This window comes from Carcharhinus amblyrhynchos, chromosome 3 (genome assembly GCF_965287045.1).
Source record: "Carcharhinus amblyrhynchos chromosome 3, sCarAmb.v2.hapA, whole genome shotgun sequence".
In the NCBI taxonomy this organism is placed as follows: Eukaryota; Metazoa; Chordata; class Chondrichthyes; order Carcharhiniformes; family Carcharhinidae; genus Carcharhinus; species Carcharhinus amblyrhynchos.
Window position 1 is genome coordinate 31,690,525 of NC_137326.1, and position 19,468 is coordinate 31,709,992.

General features: G+C 41.5%; 1 protein-coding gene across 2 annotated transcripts in view; it reads right to left on the minus strand.

The window, feature by feature from the left end:
* cfap20dc (CFAP20 domain containing) overlaps positions 1-19,468 on the minus strand; it is a 339,085-nt gene that overhangs the window by 191,550 nt on the left and 128,067 nt on the right. For both annotated transcript variants that reach the window (XM_080182992.1, XM_080182995.1), the window contains exons 6-9: positions 17,719-17,875; positions 17,227-17,391; positions 4,674-4,810; positions 3,704-3,890 (exon numbers count right to left, since the gene is read on the minus strand). In XM_080182992.1, coding sequence (XP_080039118.1) covers positions 3,704-3,890; positions 4,674-4,810; positions 17,227-17,391; positions 17,719-17,875 — 646 coding nt within the window. The remainder of the gene's footprint in view (positions 1-3,703; positions 3,891-4,673; positions 4,811-17,226; positions 17,392-17,718; positions 17,876-19,468) is intronic.

The window sequence follows — 19,468 nt, forward strand, 5'->3', positions numbered from 1 at the left end:
TGGTACACTGAAGCAGCAGCATTGCGGTACATTTCAGAACATTTTAATTTACACTGATAGTGACTATTGCAAACAAGACTACCACCAGATCTTGGTATTCTGGGAACAGACAGATTTTACTAATCAAATGAGGAAACCTTTAAAACATAAGTCACTATGGGAAGACGTTTGCCATTTCTGCACGGAAATACCACTGGTTCAATCCACTCACAAGACAACAGTCTCGCAGACTGACAGGTGCAAAGCATAGAACATAGAACACAGAACATTACAGCGCAGAACAGGCCCTTCGGCCCACGATGTTGCGCCGACCAGTTAAAAAACAATGACCCACTAACCTAAACCAAACCCTTTCCATCCATAAACCTATCCACGGATCTCTTAAACGCCCTCAAACTAGGCGCATTTACAACTGCAGCAGGCAGGGCATTCCAATCCCTCACCACCCTCTGGGTAAAGAACCTACCCCTGACATCCGTCCTATAGCTACCACCCCTTAATTTAAAGCTATGCCCCCTCGTGCTAGCTTTCTCCATCCGAGGAAAAAGGCTATCACTGTCCACCCTATCCAAACCTCTAATCATCTTATATGTTTCAATAAGGTCCCCTCGCAGCCGCCTTCTTTCTAACGAAAACAACCTCAAATCCCTCAGTCTCTCCTCATAGGACCTCCCCTCCATACCAGGCAACATCCTGGTAAACCTCCTCTGCACCCTCTCCAAAGCCTCCACATCCTTCCTATAATGTGGGGACCAGAACTGCACACAATACTCCAAGTGCGGATGCACCAGAGTTCTGTACAGTTGCAACATGACGCTGCGGCTCCTAAATTCAATCCCCCTACCAATAAACACCAAGACACCGTATGCCTTCCTAACAACCCTATCTACTTGATTCCCAACTTTCAGGGATCTATGTACACATACACCTAGATCCCTCTGTTCATCCACACTATTCAGAGTCCTACCGTTAGCCCTATACTCTACACATCCATTATTCCTGCCACCTCCTCGGGTATCATAACTAGGGCAGGAAAGGCAACTAATCAGGATGCAGAACTGAATCAGCTTTTAGACCTGATGAAAGAGAATCCAAAAGGATATCCAAAGTACTTTTACTCTGAGACCCCTACTGGTATCATAGTGGTTAAGTTACCCAAGAAGTAACTCCCCGACCCCCATTCCCAAGTCATAAACAAGAACAAATTGTTAAAGCAGCTCACAAGGCCATAGGTCAGGTGCGATGCAGTGCCTGTACAACATTTTACAAATGGAGACTTCTTTTCATTGCTAGCCAGTTTTGCTCTATGCCTGTTAAATGGTTATGGTGAACTGAAAGCCATGCAATCTAATCTATAAATCACTCATTATTAAACTGCCACCGTTGGCTCCTGTGAAACCCATTAAATAATACAGTATTTTTCAATTAGATTTTATTGGACCTGCCCCTTCATTGGGGAATAGACATGTTCTCATTTATGTAGATGGCTGCATTTCCTTCTGTTGACTGGTCCCCCTGAAATCAGTTTTGGCAATCATGCTTTGTCCAACTTTGTCTTTCAGCCACTCTTTCCACCCAGTATGAAGATCTCCCCATTTGAGTGAGTTTCTCCTGAAGCAGGTGTGGCTAGGTAGGAAATTTTATAACTCATGCTATCCACAGACAAAAATTCAGACCTTCGTCTCCAATTTTAAGGATAAACTTGCATTGGAAGTAGTACAGTGGAGGTTCACTCGATGCGAGGGTTATCCTATGAATAGAGGCTGAGTAGATTGGACATTTACACTTGGAGTTACTAAAATGAAACCTCAGACTTTTTATTTCTCTGCCACTTTCATATATTTCCTTTTTAACTTGAGATAAACGGTCTTCACTATCATTAAGATCACCTTTGCTTTTACCATCTGAGCATTTCTCTTTTCCCCAGTTTCTATCCCTCAAATTGAAATTGATGTTAAAAACCAAACCTTAGTTTATGAGCTAACTTATAGTCATTTGCCATTTCTGCTGCCAATCTCGCAACTTTAATCCTCTGCTTGTCCACTTGAGTTTTCACAATTTGGGAAGTGAATTTTTAACCTTCTCCAAGTTTAACCATTTCCTTAAAAGTGCCATACGTATGGTTGGTTTTCAATTCTCTTATCCACTGTCAATATTATTTTGATTCTTTTAAATTGTATGTACATTTGACCTGGTCCCTTCCTTAGATTTTTAGACCTCTGTCTGTCTGAACTGTCTGACACTAGTTCATATGCACTTAAAATGATTTTATTTATAATCCACAGATGCCTCCTCTGATAGTGATGAAAAAACCTTACTACTCTACCTGCCAGCTTCATTTGAATCAACAATACCCACCTGCATGATCTGCGACCATTTTACTTATTTAGCTACTTTCTCAAACAAAATGAAAAGGCTTCTACATCTCTCTCGTCCGTGCTTGAACATATTTAAACAGATTCCCACCAGGTCTTTGCCTATGGTGGGTTCATTCTTCCTCACTGCTCTCATCACTACTGCCAACTTTTACTTTTGCCTCCGTCAGTTTAAGTTGATGTTTGCTTTTCAGTTCCAGTTTCTGAAGTTCAAAGGCTGTTTTTCTTTTTGAGGGCTATTTCTCCCACAAGGCACTCTCTATTTAAACTAACCAAATGCAACATCTGAAAAGAAAACACCAATACTTAATACCCACTGTCTTTGAGTTCAATAATCCTAAATCAAACAAAGAATTATAGCTTTTAATCCTGGAAAGCCCCCAATTTTGTCAGGGACCAGACCAGAAACCCCAAACTATGTTGCTAAATTAGACTAGGCCTCAGCAATTTGTTTTTATTTTGACATTTGTGTGAGGATAAGGTATTTCTCTTCACTTCTGGTTCTACTGACACTCTAAGAAGCTTTTATCAAAACATATTTTTCTTAACAGTAGAGTTCAACAATAGCAAATTAATTAGCTTAACTTGTACCAATTGAAATATTGATAATATTAACTGCTAATCTGTCTCTATTAATTCTAATTATTGCCTTTATACACTTCAAAGCCGTCAGCAAACAACATACGTTTACATGTATTTATCTGTTAACTGTCCTAGAGCCTTTGACCACAGTGTCTTTTTTGGGGGGGGGGGGGGGGGGGGGGGCGCGCGGAGGAGGTGGTGGTGGAGAGAGAGAGAGAGAGACAGGGAGGTCGGTCGGGAGACAGGGAGGGAACAAATTAGCTCCATGTAAACAGCTGAATTTTGAACGCATCTCTTAGAAGAGACATGATATAAATACATTTCTTGAAGGCACAATACCATCACAGTACTGAGTTGAAGAGAAATTCCTTCACTTAAAGAGTTGTTTCCCAGAGGGTTGTGGATACTCCATCCGTGAATATACTTGAGACTGAAAAAAATAGGTTTTTGGTCTCCCAGGTTAATGGTAAAGTGTTAATGAAAAGTACTGGAGGTGAAAATTGAAAAAGGTTACTGCATTAAAAAAAATCTGAAAAGCATTGTATAGTACTGTAAAAATGAAGGTTTTTTGCGCTGTTTGTAATTATTGGATATGTTGTTTTGCAGTGGCTTATTTTAGAGTTTTTTTATGAATGAAGTATATTTTTGAAATAAAACATGTAATGGACACAATGTAGCTATTGGGACATTCTCAGCTAGGTTGGTGTGTTACTTAATAAAGATTTGTACTATTTTTCATTTCTTACCCAAAGTAATAGCCACTGATGGTTGCTTTGTAACACAAATACTTTCTTGGCTTATTTGGTTAGTTGGCTCTGGTAGACTTGAAGGCTGTCTTTCTGACCTGCCAGTCAATCTTTCTGAGATGTCTTCTTTATTACATCGAGGTTGGTAGGAGGATCTAGTTGGTTTGTTATCCAACAAACCTGACAACTAAAAGCATGAACAGAAATGAAAATAAATACTAACTTCATTTGTATCAGTTAAAAAGATGATATTAAAACCTGGGAAATCTAGATCACAGTGGATAAAGTCTCAGGATAAGAGATTGATTCCATAGGGTTGCGATGAAGTGAATTTTTTGCCTCAGAGCATTGTGAATCTTTGTAATTGTTTATCTTGTAGGCTTGTGAATACTCCATTATTGAATATATTTAAGACTGAAATAAATAGATTTGTGGTCTGTCAGGAAATCAAAGGATATTGGAAAAAGTCAGGAAGGTGGTGTTGAGGCAGATCAGCCATGATCATGGAGACTCAAAAGGTCTGTACGGGCATCTCCTGTATTCTGTAAAAGACTTTAATTCAACAGCTTTTAATTAAATCAAGTGAATATGGTATTTTTTGTGGATTACACAGAGATGTTTCATACAGAGTGTGGTGGCTGCCTGGAACGCACTGCCAGAGATAATGGTGAAGCCATATCGGAAAGCTGAGCAACATTCGCACAATGCAACACTGCTCTTACCACCAAGAATGAACAAACAAACACACAGTTCTTTATACTGAAATCTTATGTGAAGATATTCATGATATTGGCAGCCTAAGCTGTATTTATTTTGTTGCAGCATTTTTTGACATAATGTAGCCCTTATTCTTTGGCATTTGTGCTTTATACTTTATATAAATATATCCTTAAAAGTAGCAATACCCTTAGCAATATAATATTTGAAATATTTAGATTCTATAAGCAAACATTATTTAACAGCTACTTACATCTTTAGATCCTGTTGACCCATGTTTTCTGCCACTGGTTGGTGGTGGTCCATGTACTTTTGAACCAAATGCAATGTGAGATATATTTTGGTTTCTAGCAGTTCGTGCACTAACTGTCCCATGGTTGGTCTGTTGGTCTAAAGTAAAGAAAAGTAATTTTGTTTTTTATATAAGTCACGACAGTTCTGTAGTCTTTTTCATGTCAGCATATATAACTTTGTAGTTTCATTAGGAATGCAACACTGGAGAAACCAACTAACTTTATTACAGGTTAATGTATAATGTTAATGTACGAAGAATAAAGGCAAGTCAGAAATGAGGTAAGGGCCATAAAGGATGAAAGTAAGTTTAGATTGAACAAAACTATTGTGTGCAGTTCTAGTCACAACACTACCAGAAGGATGTGGAAACTTCGGAGAAAGTGCAAAGGCATCTCACCAGGATGTTGCCTGGTCTCAAGGGTCTCATCTCCGGAGATGAGGGGGTTGGACTATGAAGAGAGACTAAGTAGACTGGGTCTGTACTCGTTGGAGTTTAGAAGGATGAGGGGGGATCTTATAGACACGTACAAGATAAGAACATAAGAACATAAGAAATAGGAGCAGGAGTAGGCCATCTAGCCCTTCGAGCCTGCGCCGCCATTCAATAAGATCATGGCTGATCTGTCGTGGCTCAGTTCCACTTTCCCGCCCTCTCCCCATAACCCTTAATCCCCTCTCTTATCAAGAACCCATCAACCCACTTAAAAATATTTAGCGAGGCAGCCTCCACCACTTCAACGGGCAGAGAATTCCAGAGATTCACCACCCTTTGAGTGAAGAAGTTCCTCCTCAACTCCGTTCTAAACCGTCCCCCCCTTTATCTTGAGGCTGTGCCCCCTAGTCCTACTGTCTTTTTTGAGCGGAAAGAGTCTCTCCACCTCTATCCTATCCATCCCATTCATCATCTTATACGTCTCAATGAGATCTCCCCTCATTCTTCTAAACTCTAACGAGTACAAGCCTAGTTTATTCAGCCTCTCCTCATAGCTCAACCCCCTCAACTCCGGTATCAGCCTAGTAAACCCTCCTCTGCACTCCCTCCAAGGCCAAAATATCCTTGCACAGGTGCGGCGCCCAGAACTGCACACAGTACTCCAGCTGCGGCCTCACCAATGCCCTATACAGCTGCAGCAAGACCTCCCTACTTTTATATTCAATCCCCCTCGCTATGAAGGCCAACATCCCATTCGCCTTCCTGACCACCTGCTGCACCTGCAAGCTGGGTTTTTGCGACTCATGCACAAGGACCCCGAGGTCCCTCTGCACCGTCGCCGGCTGCAGTTTTTTTTTAATGAAGGGGATGGATAGGCTAGAGGTAGAGAGATTCTTCCCGCTCAGAAAGGACAACAGATCTTGAGGCTGTGCCCTCTAGTCAAGGTGGGGGGGGGCAGTTTAGAACGGAGTTGAGGAGGAACTTCTTCACTCAAAGGGTGGTGAATCTCTGGAATTCTCTGCCCGTTGAAGTGGTGGAGGCTACCTCACTAAATATATTTAAGACACGGGTAGATAGGTTTTTGGTAGGCAAGGGAATTAAGGGTTATGGGGAGAAAGCGGGGAAGTGGAACTGAGCCACTTCAGATAGCCATGATCTTATTGAATGGCGGGGCAGGCTCGAAGGGCTAGATGGCCTACTCCTGCTCCTATTTCTTATGTGTTGGCTATGAGGAGAGGTTGAATAAACTAGGATTGTTTTCACAAGAAAGATGGAGGCTGATGGGCAACCTGATAGAGGTCTACAAAATTACAAGAGGCATAAACAGGGTATACAGTCAGAGGCTTTTTCCAAGGGTAGAAGTGTCAATTACTTTGGGGCACAGGTTCAATGTGAGAAGGGAAACGTTTAAAGGAGACGTACAGGGAAATATTTCATAGAATGTAGTGGGTGCCTGGAACGCACTGCCAGAGGAAGTGGTGAAGCAGGCACATTGGCAACATTTAAGAGGCATCTGGATCGGTACATGAATAGGGAGGGAATGGAGAGATATGGCCCAAGTAAGGACAGAAGGTTTTTTTTAAGTTTAGTTAGGGCATCATAGTCGGCACAGGCTTGGAAGGCTGAAGGGCCTGTTCCTGTGCTGGACATTTCTTTGTTCTAACATACTTTTCTGTTCTTCTTTATTCTAACAACAACTTATCTTCCTTTATACAGCATTATTAACATAATAAAACATCCGAGGGGATTTCACAGAAGTATTTTAAAACAATATATGACCCTAACCCATATAAGGTGAAATGGGGCCACAACTTCAATTGAGTTGGATTGCCATTCCGCTCAAAATTACTTATAATCCAGATGATCGAATCTTGCCTGACTCAGGCCATGCCAAATCTGTGCAGTGTAGTTTGCTCCTGCTTAGGGCAACTCAGTTGCAGGTAAGTTACATTTAAATTTATTCATTAGTCACAAGTAGGCTTACATTAACACTGTGAAACCCCCCTATTCACCACATTGAGAGAGAACTTAGCACGGCCAATGCACATAACTAACACGTCTTTTGGACTGTGGGAGGAAATTGGAGCACCCGGAAGAAACCCACAGAGACACGGAGAGAATTTGCAGATTCCACACAGAAAGTGACCCAAGCAGGGAATCAAACCCAGGTCCCTGAAGCTGTGAGGCAGCAGTGCTAACCAACCTACAGCATCTTTTTATGGCAAAAGGTGCTGTAAAGTAAACAAGTTTAACATTCAAGCCAGCTTTCAAAGTCTTTGATAACCCAGAGAGAAAGTACATTTTTATGAACTAAGTGGGCTGGATCAAATCAAGTCAGTCAGAAGAGAGGTGTTGGGTTGGGTCAGAAGAGAAGGGTAGCAGGCGTGGCCATAGGCTGAGGGGCCGTTGGTCAATGGAAGGTTGGAACAAGTTCCATGAGGGGCTGTGGAGTGGGAATTGGGGGGAGTTCTACATGGGTGATAACAGTCCCATGAGAGGGTGAAGCTGTGGGAGAGTTCGCGGATGGATCTGATGGGGGTTGCTTCAGTTCCATGGGGTCTGGAGTCCAGTGTGTCTCATGGGGTGGGTGCAGTTGGGTGGGGTGGGGGGGGGGGGGAAGAGAGAGAGAGAGAGAGAGAGAGAGAGAGAGAGAGAGAGAGAGACAGGTGATCAGAACAAGGGGGTAGTCAGGGGGCCTGGGATTCAGGTGTTGGCATAGATCCCATGGTGGGCCCCAGTGATAGTATGTACAATTGGCTTTTAATTTTTCCAGTTTTCTGGGTAACTATTGCTGTAACGCAGATTTAAATTCATTTTCGGTTGGTTCCCAGAGCAGGGCAATTGTCTACTGGGAGTCTACATTTCCCATGCAAGTGCTGTACAATCCTTATCTGGGAACCTCAGGGATAGGGGGTATCCCAAAGTGTGTGTAGGGATACCCCCTATAGTCATTACCCTGAGTGCTCAGAAATTATAGCCCATCTGGTCACACAACCAAAAATGTGTTCAAAGGGATGGTTTTAAGGAGTGTATAGAGGAAAGCCATCAATGGTAGAGTGATAAAAATCAGAATGTTCAAGGGGTCAGAATCAGACGAGTGAAGAATATTTCAGGATTGTTGGGTTGGAGGAGTCTACAGAGTTTTTTTTGTGTAACGTAAGATAATACTTTGAAAAATTATCTTCAAGTAGTCACAAAAGAAGAGCAAATGGCTGCCACAAGCAGACATAATCTAATCAGCATTAATGATTCTGATATAAATGAGAAGGAAGTCTGGAGCAGACTAAAAGATCTTAGAACTAATACCTGATCATTTAACCTAGATTGAGAGTTTCGTAGGAATTGATTAACTTGACGAGGGAGTCAGCAGATAGTGTGAAGTTACCAGCTGATTGGAAATAGATGAATATGATGACTATTTCCAAAGGATGATTTTAAAATCGGCACAGAAAACCACAGACCATTAATCTTGCTTCATTTCTTTTCACTGGTTCATGGGATGCGCGTATCACAGGCTACGCCAGTGGAGTTCTATGAGGATGTGTCTAGGGCGGTGGATAGAGGAGAGCCGGTGGATGTGGTCTTTCAGGATTTTCAGAAGGCGTTTGACAAGGTACCTCACAAGAGGTTATTACAGAAGGTAAGGGGGCATGGAGTTGGGGGTAGGGTGTTAGCGTGGATAGAGGACTGGTTGTCAAATAGGAGGCAGAGAGCGGGGGTCAATGGGTGCCATTCGGATTGGCGGATGGTGACTAGTGGAGTGCCCCAGGGGTCGGTGCTGGGGCCTCAGCTTTTTACCATTTATATAGATGATCTGGAGGAGGGAACCGAGTGTAGGGTGTCGAAATTTGCTGATGACACCAAAATTGGTGGAAAGGCAAATTGTGCGGAGGGTGGGGAGAGTCTACAGAAGGATCTAGATAGGCTGGGCGAATGGGCCAGGAAATGGCAAATGGAATTTAATGTTGGCAAGTGCGAGGTGGTCCACTTTGGTAGGAATAATGGTAGGAAGGATTATTACTTACGTGGAGAAAAACTGCAGCAGGCGACGGTGCAGAGGGACCTCGGGGTCCTTGTGCATGAGTCGCAAAAACCCAGCTTGCAGGTGCAACAGGTGGTCAGGAAGGCGAATGGGATGCTGGCCTTCATAGCGAGGGGGATTGAATATAAAAGTAGGGAGGTCTTGCTGCGGCTGTATAGGGCATTGGTGAGGCTGCAGCTGGAGTACTATGTGCAGTTTTGGGCGCCGTACTTACGCAAGGATATTTTAGCCTTGGAGGGAGTGCAGAGGAGGTTTACTAGGCTGATGCCAGAGTTGAGGGGGTTGAGCTATGAGGAGAGACTGAATAGATTAGGCTTGTACTCGTTAGAGTTTAGAAGAATGAGGGGAGATCTCATTGAGACGTATAAGATGATGAATGGGATGGATAGGATAGAGGTGGAGACTCTCTTCCCGCTCAGAAAGGACAGTAGGACTAGGGGGCATAGCCTCAAGATAAAGGGGGGCGGTTTAGAACAGAGTTGAGGAGGAACTTCTTCACTCAAAGGGTGGTGAATCTCTGGAATTCTCTGCCCGTTGAAGTGGTGGAGGCTGCCTCGCTAAATATTTTTAAGACGCGGGTTGATGGGTTTTTGATGAGAGAGGGGATTAAGGGTTATGGGGAGAGGGCGGGAAAGTGGAACTGAGCCACGACAGATCAGCCATGATCTTATTGAATGGCGGGGCAGGCTCGAAGGGCTAGTTGGCCTACTCCTGCTCCTATTTCTTATGTTCTTATGATACGCTGTCTATCCTGAATTACCTTTGAGTAGCTGATGGTAAGCTGTCTTTGAATAGATGATAAGAACTGTTATGGCATAGGTATATCCACAGTGCCAGTAGGAAGGGAGTTCCAAAGTTTTGACCCTGCTTTAGGGAAGGAATGGGGAAATATTTCCAAGTCAGGATACTCGGTGGCTTCCAGGTGGTGGTGCTCCCATGCATCTGCTGCCCTTGTCTTTTTAAGTGGTGGGAGTCAAAAGGTCGGAAGGTGCCATTGAACGAGCCATGATGAGTTGTTGCGGTGCATCTTGTAGGTGGTACACATTGCGGTCATTGTGCATCAATTGTGGAGTGAATGTTGAAGGTGCTAGATGGAGTGCCAATGAATCATTCTGCTTTCTCCTGAATGATATTGAACTATTTGAGCTGCACTTGTCCAAGCAAGTGAAGAAAATTCTATTACAATCCTGACTTCTGCCTTTTAGATGCAGGACAGGCTTTGGAGAATCAGGATATGCATTAATCTCTGCAGAATTCCTCGCTTCCGACCTGCTGTTGTAGCAGTCCAGTTTAGTTTGATCAATGATAATCCCCCACGATTTTGATAGTGAGAGATGGAGCGATGGTAATGCCATGAAATGTCAAGGGGAAAGAGTTAGATTCTCTCTTGTTGGAGATAGGTATTACTTTTGTTACCTGCCACTTATCCAAGCTTGAATTTTATCCAAGTATTGCTGTTTATGGACTGCTTCAGTATATGAGGAGGCACAAATGGTGATGATGATGTGTAATCATCAGCAAACATCCTCACTTCTGATCTTATGATGGTGAAAACATTGCTGAAGCAGCAGCTGAGAATAGTTGAGCCGAGAACACTACCCAAAGGAACTCCTGCAACGACATCCTTGGTCTGAGATGACTGAACTCCACCAGATCACGTGATCAGTTGTTCAAGCAAACTGCAACTCTTTTAAATGTATAACAGACACTACCCTGAGGAGCTCTTGCAGTGACGTCCTGAAGCTGAGATGACTGACCTTTGACAACCACAACCATCTTCCTTTGGGCAAGTTATAATCCCAAACAGTGGACAGTTTTGCAATGATTTCCATTGATTCCAGTTTTGCTAGGCTCCTACTTGATGCCTCACTTGGTCAAATGTGGCCTTGTTATCAAGAGTAGTTATTCTCACCTCACTTCTGGGGTTCAGTGCTTTTTGTTTACGTTTGAAACAATGTTGTAATGAGAACAAGAGCTGAGTGGCCCTGGCAGAGACCAAAATGACCACCAACAAGTAGGTTTTTGCTAAGCATGTGCCACTTGATTGCACTGTTGATGACCTCGCCCATCTCTTTACTGATGACCGAGAGCAAACTGTATCAGGCAGTAATTGGCCAAATTAGATTTTTCATGTTTGTGTGTGCAGGACATACCTGGGCAATTTACACATTGCCAAGTTGATGCCTGTGTTGTAACTTTACTGGCACTACTTGACTAGCGGCACGGCAAGTTTCAGAGCACAAGTCTTCGGTACTATTGTTGGAACACTGTTCAGATCTATAGTCTTTGCGGTGTGCAGTGCCATTAGCCATTTCTTGATATCAGGGGAGTGAATCAAATTGGCTGAATACTGACATCAGTGATGCTGAGGGCCATCTGTGGTGCTGGGGACTTCCAGGCAAGACTGAGATGGATGATACACTCAGCACTCCTGGCTGAAGATTATAGCAAATGCCTTGGCCTTCTCTTTTGCACTGATCTACTAGGCTCCCCATCATTGCAGATGAGGAGTCCATGGAATCTTCTCCTCCAGCGAGTTGTTTAATTGTCCTCCACTATTCATGGCTCAATGTGGCAGGATTGAAGAGCTCCACTGGTGTGGGATTGCTTAGTTCTGTCTATAGCTTGCTGCTTATGCTGTTTGGCATGAAAGTAATCCAGTGTTGTAGCTTCACCAGGTTGGGACCTCATTTTTAGATATGCCTAGTGTTACTCCTGGAATACACTCTTCAGTGAACCAGGCTAGATCGGGAGATATGTCAGGTTGTGAAATTACAGATTGTGCTCGAGTACAATTCTGCTACCACAGATGATGGCACAAGGCCCCTCATGAATGTCCAGTCTTGATTTGCTATATCTGTTTGAAATCTATCCCATTTAGCATGGTAGTGGTGTTACCATGGGCAGGAAGACAGCGGGGTGGCCACCCATTTTACCTTGAGCTGGCAGACAGCTGTGAATATGTCAACAATAGTGTAACCATACAATAAATGAAGAGCTGTTGCTGCCTTGAGTCGTTAATTGGCTTTTTTTTCCTAGTTTACAGTACGGTTTCAGTAGCAATTCAAGCAATATCTCTGGCAATCTTCCTCATTCCTAGTTGGCCTGCTAGAGGTTGTGCTTAAACTGCTGGTCTAAATAACGTAGCACCATTTGAACAGACAGCTATCGTTGACTTGTACAGATCATTCTCAGCCATTGAGAAGATTCAGAAATCAGGAAATTCAAACTTGTATAAGCAGATGTTAACATACATACATGGAAGATGAGAGCAGGAAGCAGCCATTGAGCTTGCTCTGCCTTTCATTATACTCATGGCTGAGTGTCCAATTCAATAGCCTAATCCTGGTTTATCCCCACAACCTTTGATCCCACTCACCTAGTTCTTTTGGATGTACAGGTTAGGTGGATTAGCCATGGCAAATGTATGGAGTTACAGGGATGGCGCGGGTGAGAGGGCCTGGATAAGATGCTCCGTCACAGGTTGGTGTGGATTCAATGGGTCAAATGGCCTCCTTCTGCACTGTGGGGATTCTATGATAATAGTTTCTACAGCAGCAGGAGCGAAAGTGAATGAACTGCTAATGGTTCAAATATGCCCTGTTAAGACCCCTAGAATAATTTGTCATATTGAAACATCTTATTGAAACATATAAGATCTTATTGAAACATATAAGATGATTAGAGGTTTAGATAGGGTGGATAGTGATAGCCTTTTTCCTCGGATGGAGAAAGCTAGCACGAGGGGGCATGGCTTTAAATTAAGGGGGGGTAGCTACAGGACAAATGTCAGGGGTAGGTTCTTTACCCAGCGGGTGGTGAGGGATTGGAATGCCCTGCCTGCTGCAGTTGTAAATGCGTCTAGTTTGGGGGCGTTTAAGAGATCTCTGGATAGGTTTATGGACGAAATGGGATTGGTATAGGCTAGTGGGTCATTGTTTTTGTAACTGGTCGGCGCAACATCGTGGGCCGAAGGGCCTGTTCTGCGCTGTAATGTTCTATGTTCTATGTTCTATTGCTCCCTCCAGCCTTGAAACATTAGATTTCATCCAGTAAGCCCTCTATCTGAAACTATGCTAGCTCTGTGAGCACGTTCAGGACTGGGGAATCCCAAACATAATGAAATCTGGTCAAGGCTTCTGCTGTTGCCACAGTCAATTATGTCACCCTGATGCGCTGGTTCCGAGCTGCTTGTCTGTAACTCTATAATTGACATCACAACCATTAAAACAGCATTGATTACAAGTTTTCATTTCCAAACCACATACAAATCAAGCCAAACTAAAGCCACAGGGGTACTGGAGACAATTTACCATGTCCAACTTCAGGCAATATGATTGCTATTGAAGAGAAGAAATATAAATTGTTCTGAGGAATCCAGGAGGGATCCAAACCAATAATTGCAACAGTGATTATGTTTGTTCTCTTTGAAAGAATAAGGAAATTAGAAACCTGCATCTTTACACAGTGGCAACATGCAATCAGCACCACAGGTGCTATTCACTGGCTCCGTATTATCTGCAGGGAGCTAACATCACAAATGGCTAGTGTAGTCAAAGACAACCTGCATCTTATATGGGGGTGTGGGGATCCTTTGTAGCAGGTATAAGAGAATCTTTGTAGTGAGAGTCAGATAAAAGTTGAATCTTTGCCCTGATATTCTTAGCAACAGTTAAACATTGATGGAGCAAACATCAAGACTTTCAGACATTATCTGCAAGAAGCTAGGAGGCTCTGCAGTCAGATGTTCAGGAGACAAGTGAGAAATCATGACATGGGTCACTGCCAGGAATGTTGCTTGAAGAACTTTGATTTAGTTTAACAACCTCACACAAGTGGTCAGCACCCAGCATAATGCAGCATCTGACGGCCAATATCACAGTTTTCATTGCAGCACAAACAACTTCCATCAAAGATCTGAGTGTTGCAGTGATAGCTCAAACTACCACCATCACAGTTCTGGATAGCACAGGACTTGCATGACATCATAGTAGTCCATCAATATTTTCTCCAGCAGATAAGAAGGATTGCTGAGGTGTTAGCTCAGTCGAATGACAGGTCCCCATGGGTCACAAACCTATTTTCCTCATTCAGGATGTCAGCATTTGTGCTCCCATCTCTGTCACAGCACTACTATCTATCTTTCAGTCAGCCAGCCTTGACTTCAGGAGGTCAGGCCAAAATGGAGTAGTCCAAAGCTGCCAAAGACCCCAAAACCAAAAGTCACTCTACAAGGACAGCTGCATGTCCCTTAGAGGCCAGCAGTCCATGCTGCAACCACAGGTGAAGCACGAGGCTTTACTGGATTTTGCAGAGCATTTCATTTTGAGGAGCCAAATTATAGAATTTAAAAACCAACTTAATGTGATTTCTTCAGAATGTGTCTATAATTGGCAATTTCTTGAATTGAACAGAAAGCTTGGCTCCAATTATTGTTATCAACTTGCTTCTTTTTGAAACCTTTGAATCAATCTTGAACTTTCACACAGGAAAAAGGCTTTCAGCAATCTTGTGAGCTAATCCAGTTTAAAATGTTCACCGTTAGCTAGCCAAATACTAACATTTTCTTATGTTCTTATAAACAAAGTATGTCAGTAAAACTTAATTACACCGTGATTAATAATGCGCAAGCTAAAACTAATACGCAGAGGGAATGGAAATAAATAGGTGAGGACAAAGGAAGGAAAGCAATGGCGTAAGGAGTGTAGTTGGAAAGGTGAATAGGAAAAGCATATCAGGAGATTATGGCAAGTTGGGCAACACTGTGAAACAGACGGGAGAAATGATTTGTAGTATATGCACATTACTGCACAAAAGCACACTGAAAGAAACGAGCATGATGTAGGTGCCAGAATTGACAGCATCTTGCTAAGTAGAAAGCAGCTCTCAATAAGCAAAATTCTAAAAACATCACAAAGAAAATTGCTATCAAGCTTCAGAATTCTCATATGCCATTTACATCAATATCAGCTGACTTTGGGATGTACAATAGTGGCATTCTTATGCATAAATATATGCCAGCGTATTACTGGTGAATCTAGGGAACCTGCACAAGGTGTTTTACTTCATAGGATGTGGAGCAATATAAGTGAGTGCCAGAGGGTTTTGGCAGAATTTTCTCATAAGTGAAACAAATGACAGGAACATTCAAGCAGCATAGAATTGGCATAAATTAATTGCACAGTTATTTTGTCAGAAAAACAGCACAATTCCATTCTGATGCCAAAGGTTCACAGAAACTTTTCAGGAAACTCCAATTTCTCCTTAAGGCATTAAGCTAGAAAGATAACAGCTGTGTGCGTGCATTTCTATCACTCATGCAGTGCTGAATGTCAGAAAGTTATTGGAATGGCAGGATGCAGAAGAATATTTTTCTTGTTCGTAACTATGTGGCTGTAATTTCTCAGGATGTGAACCTGCCTGCTTCAGGCAGATATAAACTTGAAAGCCCAACCCTGGTCATAGCTTTCACGATGTTGAATAAGGGATGGTAAGATCAACACTTATAAAATCCCTTTTCTATTTGATGATGGGATTGGTGGTCTACCTTTAGACAGGTAGCCTTAACTCACATCTTGCTGCCCACAGAAATACATCAGGTCACAACTGAGTCAATGGAGCAGGAACTTCCAGCATGGAAAGCTCCTACGCCTAACTTCACTAACTTAAGCCACTACCACCACTTTCCCACTAACCCCGTCTTATGGCGTTTACCTTGTAGAAACGTGGGCAAAGGATTCGTCCCTACAAGGCAAGTCAGAAGCTTCTAGAATAGAGAGCCATAGTGGATGTCATCTGCAATTTGCCAGCAGGTTCACGACACTGGATGTATTGCTGAGGAACTTTACTATAGAACCACTGATGCTATTATCTTCTTAATGATAAATTTGTTTTGTACAGTAACCTTCCCAATGTACACCCTAGTCTGAAATTACACATTGATGATAATATACTTGGGTCTAAGAAAAGCTGTTGCTTAATGACAATATACAGAGAAAAATGACATGATGGCACTTGTAAACAAATTCTGACAAACGTGGAGAATATTCTGCAAAAAAGTTAATTCTACTCCAATACTAATAGTTCCAGTGTAGAGCAGAAAACTGCTGAAAAATTGCAGCGTGAGGATTTGGTGATTTGGATCAGTCAGAAGAGCACCATCAACAGCTAAATCAGTGAAAAGGGGAAACACAGTTGTGGTACTCAAGAATGAAATACAACTGCATGGGGAACTACAAATCCAACAGCAGCTCTGAAGCTGAAACGTAAACAATTATTTACAGTACAATTCAAACAGTTTGGAGAAAGCAACAAATCATTTTTTGAGCTTTCCAAATACAAAGCCCAATCTCCCAAATGATCTGTGGGAAATCTTATTTTTTGGGGACAGTCCCTGTCATATTTTGTCAGTATCAAGTAGGCAGAATGTAATGAATGAAAATCAATTCAAATATCTTGTCAATAAAATCTCGGCTCGCTTATCTTCAAATGTACCGGAAATACTAATCACAAAATCAAGGCTTAATTTGTAAAATTAAGAATGTAGCAATATTTCCTGTATTTTAATTGTGAAATCATCAAATAGCAGACATGCAGAATGGATAAACGTTCTAATGATTAATTATTCACCTAAAAATTAATATCTAATTACTGGCAGCAGGAAATACTTGTCAAATCCCCTGACAATATTCGAGGAAGGTCAAAGTAAACTGAGCTTTGCACTTAGGTGAAGTGATTAATACATCATGGTACTAATGCAAGGACACCAACTGAACAACTTGATTTTTCAGAGATCTAAAAAAAATGATCAGAGAAATCCTGAGAATCTTCAATAAGGTTTAGTACCAATCTTTTGATTCAGACTGATAGTGACAAAATAACGTACCATAATGTCTATGCTGTAAACTATACTTAGTTAGTATTTACTCTATAAACCAAACTGCTTTACATCAATTCAATGTGACTTATGAAATATTATAAGCAATAGTAAAACTCTTAGGTTACATTTGAACTTCTGTATAAATATTGCAACTCTACCCAAATCTGTTGAAGTGAGGGGTTGGCTTCCAAATCTTAATTCTCCCTGTCTAAGTTTTACCACATTCAGGAGCTGTGTAACTTGATCTACTTCAATGCCTAGCTGACAGCTCTTTGGAATTACATCTGTGGGTCCATCAGTGAAACAATGTAAAGAATACACATCTGGGGAAGAAGAAGAAATTCTTTAGTCACCGGATAAAAATTTTGGAAATACCACAACATAAAACATTGTTGATACATCAGCAAATTACTAATCAAAATGAGCACTTTCTATGAATAACTCTAGAGGGCATTCATACTTGCCATGGTAGCTTAATATAAGGGTAAGGAGCTCTGTGATTTGTTTAAATCTTATTACAAATCCAGCAGTTATAAAAGCCAATATATGGCATTGCTGATTTATGTTTGAGATTTGTTTCCACAATGTTGTAATTGCCATTTTATTTACCACTTAATATTATATTGGTCTAGACATTTCCAATTACATACCATTCTCAAAAGTAGTATCTTGTGGCTGTAGTTTCATTGTGAATATTTTCCTTAGTTTACAGTTGGCTGAGACAACAATTCTGTCTAAGGACTGAAAACCGGCTCCTTTAAATGCAGCATTAGCAAATGACACCATATCAATGCAAATATTGCTCCACTGCAAGGAAAATAAGTCTGATTTAGTTTTTCAAATTTCAAGGCCTGCAGTACAGTTTGGCCCTATAATGTAGACAAATGGTGGCGTAATACCGCAGAATTCTGGAACTTCAGGATGATGTGCTGCAATGTGGTGAGTTACATGCACTGGTTTCTACCACAATTCTCTCTTTCCTCTCAATGTGGAGAACAGCTAGCAGAGGCCAAGTATCTCATTGCAGGGTAAGCAAAATAAGTGCAATGACTGAGCACATGTGGATGGATATTCTCAAGAAGCAGCCAGTTTCAAACTGATATTGTCAAAAGGACTGAAAGTTAAACTCTTAGCTTTGGAAATACAGAACAGCAGAGATTCAAGGAGGTGGAATAAATGTTAAATTAACAAATTATAACATCACAACTCTTTTCAACATAGATGATGCAACTATAAGCAATGTCTATTTTGCAGTTTTACTCCCTTCTTATTTGTGAAGCATTTTATACAAAATACAGGGCAGGATTTTCTGGCTGCGCTCATCCAAGATTAGAAAATCCCGTCCAAGGTCAATGGACCTTTGCATGGTCCGTGTCCCATCACCTACAATTTCCGTGATGGGTGAGATGATAAAATTCTCCCCATATCTAATAAATGTAGAAAATGATGATGTCACTTTCTTTTTAGGAAACATTTTGAGTAACATTTCGGAGAAAAATTAAAACAACATTACACGCAAACTGTCACATCTCAGTAATCAGATTAACATTAAGAATCATATTAAGACACCACCTACAGGAAAATAAGGCAGATAAATCACATAACGACTTGTTAGCAAAACTGAAGTCCATAGGGACAGTAGGGGCAGTAGATGTGCAGATATAAAATTGACTAACAAAGTAGGCAGTTGGGGCAAATGATCATTTAGACTGCAGGGATGTTCACAGTGATGCCCTTTAGGAATCTGTGGAAGAAAATAGTGGGTTTTGAAGTATGAACGCTAAGATGTACTAAAAATTCCATATATAGTATCTAGGACAAATGAAGAGGTGCTTGAAATTGAAAGAGCTAGAAGAACTCTCAAAAACTGACATTCAGAAAAAAAGTCAGTATTTTTGCCATTTCATCGAAGCTGAAAAGCTCCAGATAACTCGCTAGAGTGTTGAAGTGGAAATTTCCCTGCTTCTTGACTGTGGTAGAAAGACTCAACAAAATTCATTCCAACAATATAACTTGTATTTAATTCCAAAAGACTGCATGCAGTATTGGCAAAAACTTGAGTTCAGAGAGCCGTCATTACTACTTGCTAATTCTTCCTCAAGTCCACGCTTACATAAAGAATCAATTCAGTATTTACACATAATCATCATCAGTTTGCATGACCAGAGCTTATTCAGGAATTTGATCAAATAGCGGCATCATAAGTAATGATGTAGAGATGCCGGCGTTGGACTGGGGTAAACACAGTAAGAAATCTCAACACCAGGTTTAAGTCCAACCAGTTTATTTGATAGTAATCCTATATATAATAAGTAATGTCATAAATAATGATACAACCTGCTGACCTCCTAAAACTCTGTCTCATCATTCATACCTTTATCTTGTCCTTTTGATAGAACA